Here is a 17,282-nt window from a genome sequence, read left to right as displayed (position 1 = left end):
GTAGTTTATCGATGTTTGATCTATAATAGTTTAAGATACCTGCTCGGGGACAAGCTTTCCGCCAGAAACGGCCATTAGCTGGGTACCGAACTGTTTGGATACCGAATGGGTATGAAGCTAGTGTGCTGGTAGACTGACACCGCTTAATAAGTGTCTTGGGGTGTTCTATATTATTAGCGATGACATCAAGCCTGCTAGGTCTGCATTATCAAACTGAACGCTAAATAATCTATATTTATATAGTAAATTACCGCAATACCAAAATGACGTCCTCAGCTAAATTTTGTTGAAACTGCGTGCCCTAGCAGAAATGCACGCATGTCGAGTCGTACTCTTTACTAAGGTAGTCTACAGTGTAAATTGTAGCATTTCATATCAATGGTCCAAGTCGGTTTTAGCACCTCTCGACCTGCATACTCTTGGACGATCCGAGGGGAAAGCTTAGAAAGCACGCCAAGGAACGTATCTATTACCAATCACTGTTACTCCTCTCACTTCTTCGCCCTCCTAACAAAATAATAAGCCAGGCCGCCACCTACTGCCCCAACGACCACCAAAACACCAACCACGATGCCCACAATCGCTCCAGTCCCTATTTTATTCCCACCAGAACCTTGCTGCTCGGGCCAGCACATATTGCCAATGGGTTTGAACCCAACAGCACAATCCCTACATTTACCATCATTTCCCTTAATAATATTAGGCAAACACGTTTCACAACCATTTGAAGTAGTGTCGCACGAAGCACAATTTTGCGCAACTCCGCATTAGCAAGCAGAATCAATCCCTGCAGCGCATGCCGTGGCGACTCCGTTCTTGCAGTAATTTCCATCGGCCAAATTTTCACAATTCGGTGTGCACTTCCCATCGATCGTGGTCACATGAGAAGACCCATCGCACGCGTTGCAGAAAATACCAGAGGAGCAAATTAAGCATTTATTGCCACACGGCACACAACTTTTTAAGGATATCTCGCAAAAAGTCGAAGCATCATCTTGGCAGTCTTCATTTTTAGAGCAGATTCTGTCGCACTCATTACTGTCCAGTTTATACCCGTCGGCGCACTTCTGGCATGTATTAGAATCGGTGCATTAGCCGCAGCCTTTTAAACATTTTTAACACATATTCCCGCTCAGGAAAGAGCCTGGGAGGCAGGTTTGGCAAGAAGTCCCATTACATACTTTGCAATTGGTCGTAACCGTGTTATCTTCACAGTAGCAGCCTTGCCCGAACTTCATGTCTTCGGTGCAGGGGATACAGCTTACTGAAGTTGTGTCTGTAGCTGGACAGAAATGACCAGCTTTGCAGGTTGTAACTGTTTTAGTACAGGTGCCTGTTCCTGCCATTTTTAATTTTAGATGACAATTATTATGAATAATACAGCAACTTACTTAGTTTCGTAGTTTCACAAATAATAATAGTTTATTATTTTTAGTATATATTGATGTATTTTCCCTTAAGATTTGTATAAGTTTAAATTTAATTAATGATATCACGATATAAAAACCGTTTTTTCTTACATATTAACGATTTTTACTACGATTTACCAACTTACATCGAACAAATTAATATATTTTAAAATAATATAAATAAACTATTGATATTAGATAGTAAAATTTCAAGTCTCTTTATAATTAATATTTGTAAGTAAACACTGGAGAGTTTCTTACAATGTCTTTCGAAGTATTAAGATTAATGGATAATTTATTATGATTCATTCATCTATTGTTTATGCATCACTTCTTAGCCTTTCTAATGAAATAATAAGCTAAACCGCCACCAACTGCCCCAACGACCACCAAAACACCAACCACAATGCCCACAATCGCCCCAGTACCCATCCTGTTGGCCTCTCCAGATTTTTCTTCCCCCCAGCACATATCCCCAATTAGCTTAAACCCAGTAGCACACATAATACATTTCCCATTATCTGCTTTAATACCATTAGGGAGACACGTCGCACAGGCAGTCAATTCGGTGTTGCAGGAAGCGCAATTTGACGCACCTCCGCATTAGCAGGCAGAGTCAATCCCTTCGTCGCATGGTGTGGTTTGTCCGTGCTTGCAGTAGTTACCATCGGTTAAACCATCACAATTCAATGTACATTATCCAGATATCGTTGTGATATGAGTAGTCCCATCGCACGCGTAGCAGAAATCTGGCGATTAACAAATTGTGCAATTAGGAGAACATTCACGACATCTACTAATACCTATTTCGCAATATGTTGAACCTGTGTCCTCGCAGTCTTCATTGCTTCTACAGACTCTGACACACGTGTTTTCGTCCATTGTGTACCCCTCAGCACAGTTCTGACATGTATTTAAACTCGTGCACTCCCCACAGCCTTTTGAGCATTTTGTACACACATTGCTATTGAGGAAAGATCCAGGGAGGCATGTGGTGCATGCTTCTCCAGTACACACTTTGCAATTTGTAGTCACATCTTTATCTTTGCAGTAGCAGCCTTGACCGAATTTCATGTTTTCGGTGCAAGGAATGCAGTCTACGGTTACAGTATCAGTAGTTGGGCAAAAGTGCCCGGCTTTGCAGTTTGTGTCAGTTCTAGTACAAGTTCCTGTTGTGTCCATTTTTATGTTACAGTATAAAATTAAATCGATAATTCAGCACATAAATTCGTTTCTCAGTTTCGCAGGTAAAAAACAGGATACTATTTCATATAAATACTTAATATAATAATTAATATAATAATTAAAATTTAATAGTTATGTATTCATATCAAGTAATAGAAAGTGTTTTTTGTTACTTTTTATTTATTTATACTACTATTAAGTAATATACAGCTAAACCAAATTTGAAACAGAGGTACTCATCTAAATTGATTATGTATACTCGATAGCAAACTCCCAAGTATCCCTACATGAAAACTCTAAAGTTTATTCTAGTTCGATATTACTCCGAATCTATTTTTACTGGTCTAATCTCCTTACCCCGTTTTTCAACTTGTCTTTACCTGCTTCACCTTAATTTTAGCTTTAAGACGATGATGCCTACAATCCTTATAATCCCAAACTCCAAAAACACAGTTAGCACCCATCCGCCTAATTTGCCTTAACTTGTATCATTTACCTCACTTCTTCGCCTTTCTAATGAAATAATAAGCCAGACCGCCACCAATTGCGCCGACGACCACCAAAACACCAACCACGATGCCCACAATCGCTCCAGTCCCTATTTTATTCCCACCAGAACCTTGCTACTCGGGCCAGCACATATTGCCAATGGGTTTGAACCCACTAGCACAATCCGTACACGTCCTACCAGCTCCCAGAATAACATTAGGCAAGCACGTCGCACAGGCATCCTTAGTAGTGTTGCACGAAGCGCAATTCTACACAAATCCGCATTTGCAGGCGGAATCAAGTCCTTCAGCACAAACCGTGGCTACTCCGTCCTTGCAGTAGTTACCATTGCCCATACCCTCACACAAAAGAGTGCACGTACCGTGAATTGTGGTAATATGCGTACTCCCATCGCACGCGTTGCAGAACGTCGCTGAGGAGCAAATTGAACACTTATCAGCACACTTCACGCACCTCTTTGAGGATATCTCACAGAATTTTGAAACTTCATCCTCGCAGTCTTTATTACTACCACAGACTCTGACGCATTCACCACCTTCCATTATGAAACCATCGGCACACTTCTAGCATGAGTCAGCACCGCTACATTCGGCACAACCTTTTGAGCATCTAGAGCAGATGTTTCCATTGAGATAGGATCCAGGGAGGCAGGTGGCGCAATTATCTCCAGAGCACGTCTTGCAGTTTGTGATAACCATATCATCCTTACAGTAGCAGCCCTGACCGAATTTCATGTCTTGTTCACATGGAATGCAATTTACGGTATCCATGCCACTCGTGGGGCAGAAGTGACCGGCTTTGCAGTTTGTGTTAAGTTTGGTGCATGTGCCTGTCGGGTTCATTTTTAACTATATATGGGTAATATAATAGATAATATGATAAATAAAAAGTTTCTTTGTTTTGCAAAGAAAAGTATATTGTTATATTTTATATATAGTAAATTGTATATTCCGTAAAATTACTTAAATTTTCTAATTATCATTTAATATATCTTCACAAAAACGGTTTTCTTAAACTTTACTTTTTGCTAAAGGTATTATTAGCAGAAATAAATAGCTAAGATGCAAAAATCGTAAAATTTATAAATATAGTAGTAATACCCATTAATTCTATTAGGGCATCACCATAGAAACCAATAAAATACTCCTCACTCCAGAACCCCAATTAGTGATTATTACATACCCCAAACTCGCTCAAGTACGTTATACTATAAAATGAAGTAAGTACCCGCCTGAGCTTTATCTAATATATTTACCCAGTTAATTTAGTTAGCTTCTCCTCATAAATAACAATTTTATCACTTCTTCCCCCTCCTAACAAAATAGTAGGCCAGGCCGCCCCCAACTGCCCCCACGACCACCAAAACTCCCACCACGATACCCACAATAGCCCCAGTCCCTATCTTGTTGGTCTCAGAACCTTGCTAATCTGCCCAGCACATATTGCCAATGGGTTTGAACCCAACAACACAATTTCTGCAATTACCATCATCTCCCAGAATAACATTAGGGAGACACGTTTCGCAACCATTTGTAGCAGTGTTGCAGGAAGCGCAATTCTACATAAATCCGCATTTGCAGGCAGAATCAAGCCCTGCAACACAGGGTGTAGGAGCACCGTCCTTGCAGTAGTTACCATCTGTAATTGGATTACACAAAAGAGTGCACGTACCGTGAATTGTGGTAATATGAGTATTCCCATCGCACGCGTTGCAGAACGTCGCTGAGGAGCAAATATCACATTTATCACCACACTTCACGCACCTTTTTAAGGATATCTGGCAAAAGGTCGAACCTTGGTCCTTGCAGTCGTCATTGGTATTGCAGATTCTGACGCATGTGCCACCTTCCATTGTGAACCCATCGGCGCATTTCTGACATGAACTAAAAGCTGTGCATTCGCCACAGCCCTTTGCGCAGGAATCGCAGAAATTGTTGTTCAGGAAAGCGCCAGGGAGACATTTTGAACAAGAAGTACCTGTGCATACTTTGCAGTTTGTGATAACTGAATTATCCTCGCAGTAGCAGCCCTGTCCGAATTTTATGTCTTGTTCACAAGGAATGCAGTTTACGGTTGTATTATCAGTAGCTGGGCAGAAGTGGCCAGCTTTGCAGTTTGTGTTACGTTTGGTGCATGTGCCTGTTGTGGACATTTTTACTCTATATGGTTAAGATAATCGATTAAATGATAAATAAGCTGGTTTCTAGGTTTCTCGGAGAAAACAAGATATTATTTTTTAATATATACTAAATTATACATTGGGTAAAATGAGTACACTCTAATAAATATCGTTAAAAACGCTGTAGGAATCTGTTTTCTCTGACTTAACTTTTACTAAGAATGTTAGACGGTATATTGAATGCATTAAATCAAAATTCCTAAAATGTATAAATACAATGTTACTTACCATTAATTATATTTCGCGTATCTTTATCAACATTTGATACGCTAATCCTGATTGCTGAACCGGAAATGGGCATTATTGTATAACTCAAATCAGTTCAAAGATTTTATGTGTTAATGTGAAGATTCGTACTGATGTTTTCATCAATATAGTATTTTAGATAAATTACCATATTCCCTGAATATAGAAGTATTTAGATCACTTCTTACCCTTTCTAATGAAATAATAAGCCAGGCCGCCCCCAACTGCCACAACGACCGCTAAAACACCAACCACGATGCCCACAATCGCCCCAGTCCCTATCTTGTTGGCCTCAGAACCTTGCTAATCTGCCCAGCACATATCGCCAATAAATTTATATCCAACAGCACATGCACTGCAGGCTCCATCGTCCCCCTTAACTACATTAGGCAAACACGTCTCGCAACCATTTGAAGAACTGTTGCAGGAAGCGCAATTGGAAGCAACTCCGCATTAGCAAGCAGAATCAAGCCCTGCAACACAGGCTGTAGGAGAACCGTCCTTGCAGTAGTTACCATTGCCCATACCCTCACACAAAAGAGTGCACGTACCGTGAATTGTGGTAATATGCGTACTCCCATCGCACGCGTTGCAGAACGTCGCTGAGGAGCAAATTGAACACTTATCAGCACACTTCACGCACCTCTTTGAGGATATCTCACAGAATTTTGAAACTTCATCCTCGCAGTCTTTATTACTACCACAGACTCTGACGCATTTACCACCTTCCATTATGAAACCATCGGCACACTTCTAGCATGAGTCAGCACCGCTACATTCGGCACAACCTTTTGAGCATCTAGAGCAGATGTTTCCATTGAGAAAGGACCCAGGGAGACAAGTGGCACAAGTTCCTCCTGCGCACGTCTTGCAGTTTGTGGTAACCATTTCATCCACACAGTAGCAGCCCTGACCGAATTTCATGTCTTGTTCACATGGAATGCAATTTACGGTATCCATGCCACTCGTGGGGCAGAAGTGACCGGCTTTGCAGTTTGTGTTAAGTTTGGTGCATGTGCCTGTCGGGTTCATTTTTAACTATATATGGGTAATATAATAGATAATATGATAAATAAAAAGTTTCTTTGTTTTGCAAAGAAAAGTATATTGTTATATTTTATATATAGTAAATTGTATATTCCGTAAAATTACTTAAATTTTCTAATTATCATTTAATATATCTTCACAAAAACGGTTTTCTTAAACTTTAGTTTTTGCTAATAGTATTATTAGCAGAAGTAAATAGCTAAGATGCAAAAATCGTAAAATTTATAAATATAGTAGTAATACCCATTAATTCTATTAGGGCATCACCATAGAAACCAATAAAATACTCCTCACTCCAGAACCCCAATTAGTGATTATTACATACCCCAAACTCGCTCAAGTACGTTATACTATAAAATGAAGTAAGTACCCGCCTGAGCTTTATCTAATATATTTACCCAGTTAATTTAGTTAGCTTCTCCTCATAAATAACAATTTTATCACTTCTTCCCCCTCCTAACAAAATAGTAGGCCAGGCCGCCCCCAACTGCCCCCACGACCACCAAAACTCCCACCACGATACCCACAATAGCCCCAGTCCCTATCTTGTTGGTCTCAGAACCTTGCTAATCTGCCCAGCACATATTGCCAATGGGTTTGAACCCAACAACACAATTTCTGCAATTACCATCATCTCCCAGAATAACATTAGGGAGACACGTTTCGCAACCATTTGTAGCAGTGTTGCAGGAAGCGCAATTCTACATAAATCCGCATTTGCAGGCAGAATCAAGCCCTGCAACACAGGGTGTAGGAGCACCGTCCTTGCAGTAGTTACCATCTGTAATTGGATTACACAAAAGAGTGCACGTACCGTGAATTGTGGTAATATGAGTATTCCCATCGCACGCGTTGCAGAACGTCGCTGAGGAGCAAATATCACATTTATCACCACACTTCACGCACCTTTTTAAGGATATCTGGCAAAATGTCGAACCTTGGTCCTTGCAGTCGTCATTGGTATTGCAGATTCTGACGCATGTGCCACCTTCCATTGTGAACCCATCGGCGCATTTCTGACATGAACTAAAAGCTGTGCATTCGCCACAGCCCTTTGCGCAGGAATCGCAGAAATTGTTGTTCAGGAAAGCGCCAGGGAGACATTTTGAACAAGAAGTACCTGTGCATACTTTGCAGTTTGTGATAACTGAATTATCCTCGCAGTAGCAGCCCTGTCCGAATTTTATGTCTTGTTCACAAGGAATGCAGTTTACGGTTGTATTATCAGTAGCTGGGCAGAAGTGGCCAGCTTTGCAGTTTGTGTTACGTTTGGTGCATGTGCCTGTTGTGGACATTTTTACTCTATATGGTTAAGATAATCGATTAAATGATAAATAAGCTGGTTTCTAGGTTTCTCGGAGAAAACAAGATATTATTTTTTAATATATACTAAATTATACATTGGGTAAAATGAGTACACTCTAATAAATATCGTTAAAAACGCTGTAGGAATCTGTTTTCTCTGACTTAACTTTTACTAAGAATGTTAGACGGTATATTGAATGCATTAAATCAAAATTCCTAAAATGTATAAATACAATGTTACTTACCATTAATTATATTTCGCGTATCTTTATCAACATTTGATACGCTAATCCTGATTGCTGAACCGGAAATGGGCATTATTGTATAACTCAAATCAGTTCAAAGATTTTATGTGTTAATGTGAAGATTCGTACTGATGTTTTCATCAATATAGTATTTTAGATAAATTACCATATTCCCTGAATATAGAAGTATTTAGATCACTTCTTACCCTTTCTAATGAAATAATAAGCCAGGCCGCCCCCAACTGCCACAACGACCGCTAAAACACCAACCACGATGCCCACAATCGCCCCAGTCCCTATCTTGTTGGCCTCAGAACCTTGCTAATCTGCCCAGCACATATCGCCAATAAATTTATATCCAACAGCACATGCACTGCAGGCTCCATCGTCCCCCTTAACTACATTAGGCAAACACGTCTCGCAACCATTTGAAGAACTGTTGCAGGAAGCGCAATTGGAAGCAACTCCGCATTAGCAAGCAGAATCAAGCCCTGCAACACAGGCTGTAGGAGAACCGTCCTTGCAGTAGTTACCATTGCCCATACCCTCACACAAAAGAGTGCACGTACCGTGAATTGTGGTAATATGCGTACTCCCATCGCACGCGTTGCAGAACGTCGCTGAGGAGCAAATTGAACACTTATCAGCACACTTCACGCACCTCTTTGAGGATATCTCACAGAATTTTGAAACTTCATCCTCGCAGTCTTTATTACTACCACAGACTCTGACGCATTCACCACCTTCCATTATGAAACCATCGGCACACTTCTAGCATGAGTCAGCACCGCTACATTCGGCACAACCTTTTGAGCATCTAGAGCAGATGTTTCCATTGAGATAGGATCCAGGGAGGCAGGTGGCGCAATTATCTCCAGAGCACGTCTTGCAGTTTGTGATAACCATATCATCCTTACAGTAGCAGCCCTGACCGAATTTCATGTCTTGTTCACATGGAATGCAATTTACGGTATCCATGCCACTCGTGGGGCAGAAGTGACCGGCTTTGCAGTTTGTGTTAAGTTTGGTGCATGTGCCTGTCGGGTTCATTTTTAACTATATATGGGTAATATAATAGATAATATGATAAATAAAAAGTTTCTTTGTTTTGCAAAGAAAAGTATATTGTTATATTTTATATATAGTAAATTGTATATTCCGTAAAATTACTTACATTTTCTAATTATCATTTAATATATCTTCACAAAAACGGTTTTCTTAAACTTTACTTTTTGCTAAAGGTATTATTAGCAGAAATAAATAGCTAAGATGCAAAAATCGTAAAATTTATAAATATAGTAGTAATACCCATTAATTCTATTAGGGCATCACCATAGAAACCAATAAAATACTCCTCACTCCAGAACCCCAATTAGTGATTATTACATACCCCAAACTCGCTCAAGTACGTTATACTATAAAATGAGGGAAGTATCCGCCTGAGCTTTACTTGCCATATTTACCTAGTAAAGTTAATTAACTTCTTCTCATAAATAACAATTTACATCACTTCTTCTACCTCCTAACAAAATAGTAGGCCAGGCCGCCCCCAACTGCCCCAATAACTATCAAAACACCAACCACGATGCCCGCCACTGCCCCACCGCTCAAACGATAGCTATTAACACCGGGCTCTGGAACAACAGGGTCGGGACCAGGCGGCACAGGGACCTCGCCGGCGACCACATCGTCCTTGGTGCAGATTTTACCTACCTTGATGAGCCCGTCGGCGCACTCTATGCACTTCCCGTCTGCGCCCATTTTCATGTTTGTTAGACAGGACTTGCAGCTTTTAGCATCATCTGAACACTCGGCACAGTTTTAGGGCCGATCACACACGCACGGGGACGTGGAATTCGGATTGCAGTTCATTAAACCGGAGATGGAGCAGTATACATGCGACCTGTTCTAGTTGCAGAATTCCGCGCATTGACCATCTATCAAGGTCGTGGGCTTGCTGGTAGTGTTGTTACATTCCGCGCAAAATTTGAAAGAAGTGCAGGTCGTGCAGCCCGCAGCGCAGGGCTTGCAGGTTTTACTGGTGCCGTCACAGAATCCGGAGCCTTTGTCACGGCATTCCTTGTTCGTGGTGCACATTTCGACTGGTGCGGGAGGTACGGGATCGGTTGGGTCAGATTTATCGACTGGACTCTCGTTCTGCTGGTTGGGGGCGCAGAGTCCTTGGGAGAGGCTGTATTCTGGTGTGCAGGCGGTGCATACCTCGTTGTCGCAGGATGCGCAGTTGGGGGTGGTTTTGGTGCATATTACGGAATCTGTCATTTTGGTTAATACGTAATTATAAAAATTAGGCAATATAGTAAGCCTTTTAGTTTTTAGTTTTTAATATGTACTAATATATAAATAAAAACGTAAATAAAATCATTCTAAAAATAAAATATATCGTCGTGGATGAGTAATAGACTTAAATGCAATACTTTAGATAATGTACTTAATTCGCTTCAAATGTGTTTATACAAACATCATGAAAACTAGCATACTACAAATATAAGTTAGCGTGCTTTTAAGTAAAGGTAATATAATTACATTATAGTATTGATTCGAAATATAGGAGAGAACAAAGTTAAAGCTAATATTTTTGCTATGCTAAAGTATAATATCCGAATCATATATTATTTTCTAAAATTTGGTTTCGACCTGTTTCCACTAGTCATAAATATAGCTAGTGAATGAGAACCGAGAATAGCTGCAACTGCCTTGCTTAGATAGTGAGGTCATGCCTGTTGTTGGATAACGACTTAGCCGATCTACAATATCGAATAGGAGTACCAGGTTAAAGAATGCGATACTGTCCTACCAATTAGGATCCATTCTGCCTGTTCTAGATAGACTCACCGGAGTCCTACTAGCATGGCCCATGGCCCAATTCAAAGGGGCTATCCTATTGACTTTCTACTTTAACGTACCTACTGCTCTGCATGGTTTAGTGTGGATATTTTTAGGTGGTGCCATAACTTCCCTCCAGCGCGCCACTTCTACCAGTACGGCTGCTCTACCGGGGATATCCTTCCTAACAAACTACCTATACCGTGCTTACATTAGTTAGAGTCATCAATCGCAAATTTAAAACCTACCAAATACTAAAGTTCAAATATAACTTCGCTAGCAACTGGCGTAGAATACGGATACTAATATACCCATAGCATGCAAAGTAACCATGTAATAGATTCTAATTTGTAGGCTTAATGTGCACACTATGCGCATTTCATGCGAAATAGGACCACGACATATGAGTTAGCGCCTCTCGTTATAGCTACTCTTCTTTCATGATAGTATTGCTAGCATGTATTTTTCTATATATAAATCTGCTAAAATATAGAATCAGCATCGTCAAATACATTTACATCATTTTGAAACTTTCGATATTTTATCATTCACGATGCGGACAGTAAAATGTTCAAAACTCAAAAAAAATCGAAAATTCAAAAATAACAAATTTATTGGGCAGCGATGTCTAACTACTACTAAAGTTAATATTCGACCGCAACAAACTAACATTATTCAGGCTTTAATTCTGCTATTTACCATCGTACTGATAATCATTACGCCTTATAGTGCTTTACGTAACATTAAGTTGCACGAATATTATATTAACCCTTTCCTATTTCCGTATTGCCTAAGTGCTGCTAAAATTTTCTAGTTCTGATTCATTTACATGCAAGACCCCCTTTAGCAGCAAGGAAATGATTTTAAAGATATCACCAATATAGCGACGACTCCTCCAAACATATACTGATTTTCAATGTGGACTCTATAAGCCCTGCATCCCACCTTGCCATTTGCCATTAATTCATCAATTCCAGACAGCTGTTCCGCGTCTACCATCACCATGCGTATCTTATGAATTCGCGATCCCCAGACCAAGAATTGACCAGAACTTTGCTTCAAGAATTGCACCCTTGACCATATAATTTCTGGGCAGCGTTCCCATTACAGCATGGTATTCTGCGCATTCCCTGCAGTCCAGGAGCAGCCTGATATTTTGTATGTTATAATGTGCCCTTGGCGTACGGTTTATCGCGTTCTGTGTATTATTTAGCGGCACTGACTGACTATTGTAGTTATCTGAAACTTCCGTGCAGATGTAGCAAGTCCCCATAAATTAGCTTAGCACGCTTCGTACTTAGTATGGTGAGCAGCGCCATAGGAAGTGCAGGTTGTATGGGTTAACTTCCGTTCATCTTTAGAAAAATATAGCTTTCGTGCTGGATATAGCCTATTTGAATAGGTTTTGCAGCTTGCAGAGATGGAAACTCATCATCGCAGTTTTTATAGCGAATGTAACTGGTTACAGGAATCGTTACAAATGCACGCTCCTTATGCTAGTTAAAAGTTATCTCCGGATGCAACTCATGATGTTTAGAGCGTTCCATTGCATATTATGCAGTTTTCGGCTAATGCTTTCCATAATCTGTGAAGATACACTATTTCAGGACCAGAAGAAATTCACCAATGCGAGTTGAAGATATTATTGGTTAGAGAAAGCGCCGTTTAACACTTTTGATGCCATTTTTGCATCAACGCTTGGGCATACAGAGCAGCTGCACTAGCAGGTAGTTACATAGCAACTACGCCAGCGATTGGGAGTCTAGCTGGCACGTGACAAACACTCACTCCCCAGCTTTATGCTAATTCTGCCAAAGCACGAGCCAGCTAGTGTCGGAAATACTTCCTTCCGATTCTAACATTTAACAGGATTCTCCTTGTTGCATCAAGAGAAATTTTAATTGCGGTCTATCACAAATCTTTAGAATGAGAGATTTCTTGTATAGACGTGAAATTACATTCACAGGTATTTCAATCTTCGACATCGGCAGAGCGGTCTTGCAGTTTACGCACTCCTACCCAGCTAAGGCGTATTCAGCAGACCCAGAAATAGATGCTAGCAATACAAAGTACCCGCTGCGCCTGTTTTGCGGTTCATGTGCCTGCAATGCTCGGGCAGCAACTGGAACCCGTTTTACGCATTTCTGTGGCATCGCTCCAACAACCCTCGCAATTGGAGTAACTATTGCAGTCTGCTTTGTAACATCGCTAACAGTGCATTTCCCTCACTATAGGAAAGAGTTATATGTATCTTTCGCAGTTGCCCCCACCTGCATGCGGGCACTGTATCGATACAATCGGAAGTAGCAAGCGGTAGTCTATGGGCAAGGCAGTCCAAACTACTGGGGCTTCCGGTTGGGACGCAGAGAAATTCCTGCCATCCACTTTACTGGCATCATCTGAACTGCGGTTTCCAGCGTCAAGGATCAAGTTTCATCACAATCACCACTATCAGAAACCGCTATCGGATTGCAGTCACCACAATCACGTTACTGCCTGTTTTGCAGCAGCACATTTGCCATTAGAGAACATATCCGCGTTGAATATTAGGCAAGTCTATTTGGTTGGGTAGGCGTCATATCACCTGGAGCAGACCTTATTATAGTGCTAACCCCTTCAACACAGCCCTACAAGTTTTAGGCCTCAGGAACTTTTAAAGTTCTTAATACAACCTCTTCAAGTATTCTGCGATAGTTGGTTTTACCAAAACTATCCACGTCAGAAACTTGCCGTCCTAGCATTCCTATTACTCAATTTAACGCCAACTAGCTTAATCTAAATATATGTTTTCGGCGCTTGGTGAATTAATGTGTATTAGCAGACTTACCCAGGGTAGTAAGCGCTTTACCAAAACCCCATATTTACTGAAATACTTATCATCGCAAAAAGTACATTCCAAGTCACTACAGCATTCTTTGCAGCTATTTCTACCCGCCTCGCATTTTCATATCTTATCATCAAAATTTAAACCCATGTCACGCACCATCAATGCCTATCACCGCTACCACAATTATTTGAAAGCACCACGCAATTGTTCCCATTTTTAATTTACACGTACAATTAGCCATTTTCGCATTTATTATGTTCCCTGCATCAGTTTTTCACACAATTTCAGCCTAATGATCATATCCCAATTTGCACACCTTACGAATTGTATTACTTTTACACCCAATGCAAATTAAACTGCATTTAGAGCACTTATTGCTATCATCGTAAAAGAATCCGTTTTAGCAGATTTTGCAGGTGGTCGCATTTTGCTGCTTTTAGCACCTGTACTTGATCGTAGGATAAAGACTCTCTGGTCATATTTACACTATTGCAATTATTTGGGAGCACCACGCAATTGTTACCGGTTTAAATATTAACGCAAAAATAATCATTTCTGCAATTATTACGTTCATTATTATGTTCATTTCCCAGCAGTTTCCTATCTAGAAATTATATCATATTTCCCAACCAGAATTTTATATTATCTTACAATAAATGCAGTTAGAACTGCATTCAGAGCCCTTATTGCTATCATCGCAAAAGAACCAGTTTTAGCACATTTTAACTTCTGAGTTTACCGGTATAATGTGCAGAATAATTGTACATCGCCTGTACCGCAATTATTTACAACTGCGACACAATTAATTCCATGTTTAATTTACAGGCAAAATTGATATTTTTCGCATTATTATGTTCTTTGCACTCGTTTTACAGTAATTTTCATATTTAAAAATTACATATTATATCATATTTCGAGGTATTAATATTTTGAGTAATTTTGAAAATTTTGAGTAATTTTAGAATTTCACTCCATTCTGCTGATATAACGCAAAATTAACAATTTTCGCATTACTCGCCCCTGCCATTATATCACATTATGACGCATTTTCGCTCCATTTTGCAACTATCAAATCGCACCGATCAAGTTTGCGGCGCAGAATGCGATTTCGCGCGTTCATCTCACTGGCTGGAGCCGTAGAACGTCACAGAGAGCGAGCTGGCGAGTGAGATTGGCTCTCGTCTGCAGGCAGGCTGTGGCTGCATCGGGCGCGGTTTCGGCCTCCTGATTGTGTAAATGGTGGACGTTGTGGCCGATTTTAGGTACTGCCGGTAGCCTTGCTGGCTCAGCGAGAGGGCCTTCATTGCTGGTGGCTGAAAAATAGTTATTATGATATATAGGATATAATAATAGAGTTTTAAGAGTAAATCTAAAAATAGATTTATTCTAACATCCGATATATAAATACGTATAATATTATATATAATTTATTGGAAAAACCGAAAATGGGTAATGTCGTGAATGGCATAGGTTTCAACAAATTTTTGGAGCGTGTATGTTTTTTGGGCTGCTGAGGTAAGTGCAGAGGCGGAATCGCATGCTTAAGCCGAATAAACGATATATCACTCCAGCTTATTTTCTAGCTAATTCGTACTTTCGTTCTTGCTGGAAATGCAAAATGCGACTAAAGCTAATATGAGCAATGCGAATAGCCCAATTACGCCCAGTTTTGGCAGAATCACTAGCAGGAAGGTGTTCAGGCAAATCGTAAAAAATAGCACTATTGAAATAATGAGCTGTTTTATTGTTAACTTTTCGAACATGAAGTCCATGCAGTCGGGCTACGAGGGGTAGTTGAGGTAGTCTTCAATAGGTATAGACATTAAACTGGTATAAAATGGAATAAATTATTATATATTATAAATAATGAATATTTGGTAGTAATAAATATTATAGTTATTATGTAATATAAATATATATTTATGCCGCTTCTATTTTACATTTCCTTTCCTTTGTGATGGCTTCTGTTTAAGTTTTCAACAAGTCTGGTGAAAAAGCTGGCGAACTCCCCGTTCCCGCTGCCTTCAACGCTCCTATTCGTGCTGATATCGTTTAATTCGTACATACCAACATGAACAAGAACCACCGTTAAGCTTACGCTGTCTCCCCCTACGCTGGTGTTATGTGCTCTGCTGAGTCATGGGGTCCAGGTCGTGCCGTCGCTCGTAATCCCCGTAAACACGGTGGTATCGGTGCTTATGCTAATTTTGTCCGTGGTGGTCACATGTATTCCCCTCTTACCACCCAGAGACGTCTTCACAGAAAGATAAATAAGAACATGAGAAGATTCGCCGTTGCCTCTGCTATTGCAGGTTCCGCTCTCCCTCAGCTTGCTGAAGCTCACGGTCATCGTGTAGCCGCCATCAAGGCTTTCCCCGTTGTCGTTGACTGCGGCGAAGTCAACAAGACCAAGGATGCTGCTATGATCTTATCTAAGCTTGGTTGCTCTGCTGATTTAGAAGCTGTTAAGGCTTCCAAGACCATCCGTGCTGGTACTGGTAAACTCAGAAACAGACGTTATACTCAGAAGCTCGGTCCCTTAGTTGTATTCGGTGAAGAGAACTGCGAGAAGGCTTTCAGAAATATCCCCGGTGTTTCTTGCTGCCACGTTTCCCGCCTCAACTTACTCCAGCTCGCCCCTGGTGCCAAGATTGGTCGTTTAGTTATCTGGACCAAGTCTGCCTTTGCTGGTTTGAACGAAGTTTATGCCAATAAGACTGGTTATAAATTACCTGTTTCTATTGTTAAGACTACTGATATGAAGAGATACGAACAGAGCTAAGCCTTAAGCTGCGCTGCTAAGCCCAGAATCACTAAGCGTTTGTGCGAGAAGAAGGTTAACCCCTTCGTTTGTGCTAAGGCTATGGCTAGATTAAACCCTGCCCTCGTCAAGTGAAGATTAACGTGATATAATGTATTTAGATTTCACTTCGCCATAGGCCCTAGGGCTTTTGGCTTTATTTTTTCAATATCTTCAGATTACTTAAATATACTTGCAAATTCATCTGACTTGGTAAAATATTCAGATATTTTTAAGGTAAAATTGTCGTAGTTCTCTGTTTAACCCTCCTCATCGCTTGCTTCCTCGATAGTAGGAAATAAATTTATTTCGCTATGAAAACCAATTGTACCAGAATTGTCATCACAATACGAGAACGAGCAGTCTAAATTACACATTGATGGCTTGAACACCTCATGTTAAATGGTATCGTACATAGAAAAATTAGGTAGCTTTTGGCATACCTATGTTTGCTATACTTGTTAAGCAAAATATGGAATAAAAACGTATTTAGATGCAAAATTAGCATATAGTGTATCAATTTAGTGCAAAATTTATATATTATGCTAAATAGAGTTGATTGATAGGTTAAATTAATTATTAATATAACGCTCCATTTTACTTGACGGACCTAACTATGTTATTTTATATATAATTCGAATAAGTGACCGTTCAGTTTTAATGTTATTTTTAATATATTTATATT

At 40.2% G+C, this 17,282-nt stretch overlaps 12 protein-coding genes across 12 annotated transcripts; 2 read left to right on the top strand and 10 right to left on the bottom strand. All coding sequences in view use genetic code 6, as the record gives it.

The window, feature by feature from the left end:
* Window positions 1-491: 491 nt before the first annotated feature.
* SS50377_28658 (Cysteine-rich membrane protein 1) lies at window positions 492-1,346 on the bottom strand (the record flags this gene model as incomplete). The annotated part of the gene is made up of 1 exon (XM_067912418.1): window positions 492-1,346. The coding sequence occupies one exon, from the start codon at window positions 1,344-1,346 to the stop codon at window positions 492-494; it is 855 nt and encodes a 284-aa protein (XP_067760475.1).
* Window positions 1,347-1,736: 390 nt separating this feature from the next.
* On the bottom strand, window positions 1,737-2,591 carry SS50377_28657 (Cysteine-rich membrane protein 1; the record flags this gene model as incomplete). Its single annotated transcript, XM_067912417.1, has 1 exon — window positions 1,737-2,591. The coding sequence occupies one exon, from the start codon at window positions 2,589-2,591 to the stop codon at window positions 1,737-1,739; it is 855 nt and encodes a 284-aa protein (XP_067760474.1).
* Window positions 2,592-3,091: 500 nt separating this feature from the next.
* Window positions 3,092-3,946, bottom strand: SS50377_28656 (Cysteine-rich membrane protein 1; the record flags this gene model as incomplete). The annotated part of the gene is made up of 1 exon (XM_067912416.1): window positions 3,092-3,946. The coding sequence occupies one exon, from the start codon at window positions 3,944-3,946 to the stop codon at window positions 3,092-3,094; it is 855 nt and encodes a 284-aa protein (XP_067760473.1).
* Window positions 3,947-4,401: 455 nt separating this feature from the next.
* SS50377_28655 (Cysteine-rich membrane protein 1) lies at window positions 4,402-5,256 on the bottom strand (the record flags this gene model as incomplete). The annotated part of the gene is made up of 1 exon (XM_067912415.1): window positions 4,402-5,256. The coding sequence occupies one exon, from the start codon at window positions 5,254-5,256 to the stop codon at window positions 4,402-4,404; it is 855 nt and encodes a 284-aa protein (XP_067760472.1).
* Window positions 5,257-5,706: 450 nt separating this feature from the next.
* Window positions 5,707-6,561, bottom strand: SS50377_28654 (Cysteine-rich membrane protein 1; the record flags this gene model as incomplete). Its single annotated transcript, XM_067912414.1, has 1 exon — window positions 5,707-6,561. The coding sequence occupies one exon, from the start codon at window positions 6,559-6,561 to the stop codon at window positions 5,707-5,709; it is 855 nt and encodes a 284-aa protein (XP_067760471.1).
* A 455-nt stretch (window positions 6,562-7,016) lies between these two features.
* Window positions 7,017-7,871, bottom strand: SS50377_28653 (Cysteine-rich membrane protein 1; the record flags this gene model as incomplete). Its single annotated transcript, XM_067912413.1, has 1 exon — window positions 7,017-7,871. The coding sequence occupies one exon, from the start codon at window positions 7,869-7,871 to the stop codon at window positions 7,017-7,019; it is 855 nt and encodes a 284-aa protein (XP_067760470.1).
* Window positions 7,872-8,321: 450 nt separating this feature from the next.
* SS50377_28652 (Cysteine-rich membrane protein 1) lies at window positions 8,322-9,176 on the bottom strand (the record flags this gene model as incomplete). The annotated part of the gene is made up of 1 exon (XM_067912412.1): window positions 8,322-9,176. The coding sequence occupies one exon, from the start codon at window positions 9,174-9,176 to the stop codon at window positions 8,322-8,324; it is 855 nt and encodes a 284-aa protein (XP_067760469.1).
* Window positions 9,177-9,632: 456 nt separating this feature from the next.
* SS50377_28651 (Cysteine-rich membrane protein 1) lies at window positions 9,633-10,406 on the bottom strand (the record flags this gene model as incomplete). The annotated part of the gene is made up of 1 exon (XM_067912411.1): window positions 9,633-10,406. The coding sequence occupies one exon, from the start codon at window positions 10,404-10,406 to the stop codon at window positions 9,633-9,635; it is 774 nt and encodes a 257-aa protein (XP_067760468.1).
* A 2,190-nt stretch (window positions 10,407-12,596) lies between these two features.
* Window positions 12,597-13,373, top strand: SS50377_28650 (Cysteine-rich membrane protein 2; the record flags this gene model as incomplete). Its single annotated transcript, XM_067912410.1, has 1 exon — window positions 12,597-13,373. One exon carries the CDS (start codon window positions 12,597-12,599, stop codon window positions 13,371-13,373), a length of 777 nt encoding a protein of 258 aa, XP_067760467.1.
* A 1,986-nt stretch (window positions 13,374-15,359) lies between these two features.
* Window positions 15,360-15,620, bottom strand: SS50377_28649 (Transmembrane domain-containing protein; the record flags this gene model as incomplete). Its single annotated transcript, XM_067912409.1, has 1 exon — window positions 15,360-15,620. One exon carries the CDS (start codon window positions 15,618-15,620, stop codon window positions 15,360-15,362), a length of 261 nt encoding a protein of 86 aa, XP_067760466.1.
* Window positions 15,621-15,754: 134 nt separating this feature from the next.
* SS50377_28648 (Ribosomal protein L4) lies at window positions 15,755-16,693 on the top strand (the record flags this gene model as incomplete). Its single annotated transcript, XM_067912408.1, has 1 exon — window positions 15,755-16,693. The coding sequence occupies one exon, from the start codon at window positions 15,755-15,757 to the stop codon at window positions 16,691-16,693; it is 939 nt and encodes a 312-aa protein (XP_067760465.1).
* Window positions 16,694-16,722: 29 nt separating this feature from the next.
* Window positions 16,723-17,193, bottom strand: SS50377_28647 (uncharacterized protein; the record flags this gene model as incomplete). Its single annotated transcript, XM_067912407.1, has 1 exon — window positions 16,723-17,193. One exon carries the CDS (start codon window positions 17,191-17,193, stop codon window positions 16,723-16,725), a length of 471 nt encoding a protein of 156 aa, XP_067760464.1.
* Between the last annotated feature and the right edge of the window lie 89 nt (window positions 17,194-17,282).

This window comes from Spironucleus salmonicida, chromosome 9 (assembly GCF_000497125.1).
Source record: "Spironucleus salmonicida strain ATCC 50377 chromosome 9, whole genome shotgun sequence".
Lineage (NCBI taxonomy): Eukaryota > Fornicata > Diplomonadida > Hexamitidae > Spironucleus > Spironucleus salmonicida.
Note: the sequence above shows the minus strand (reverse complement) of the source record. Positions and strands in the feature narration are given on the sequence as shown.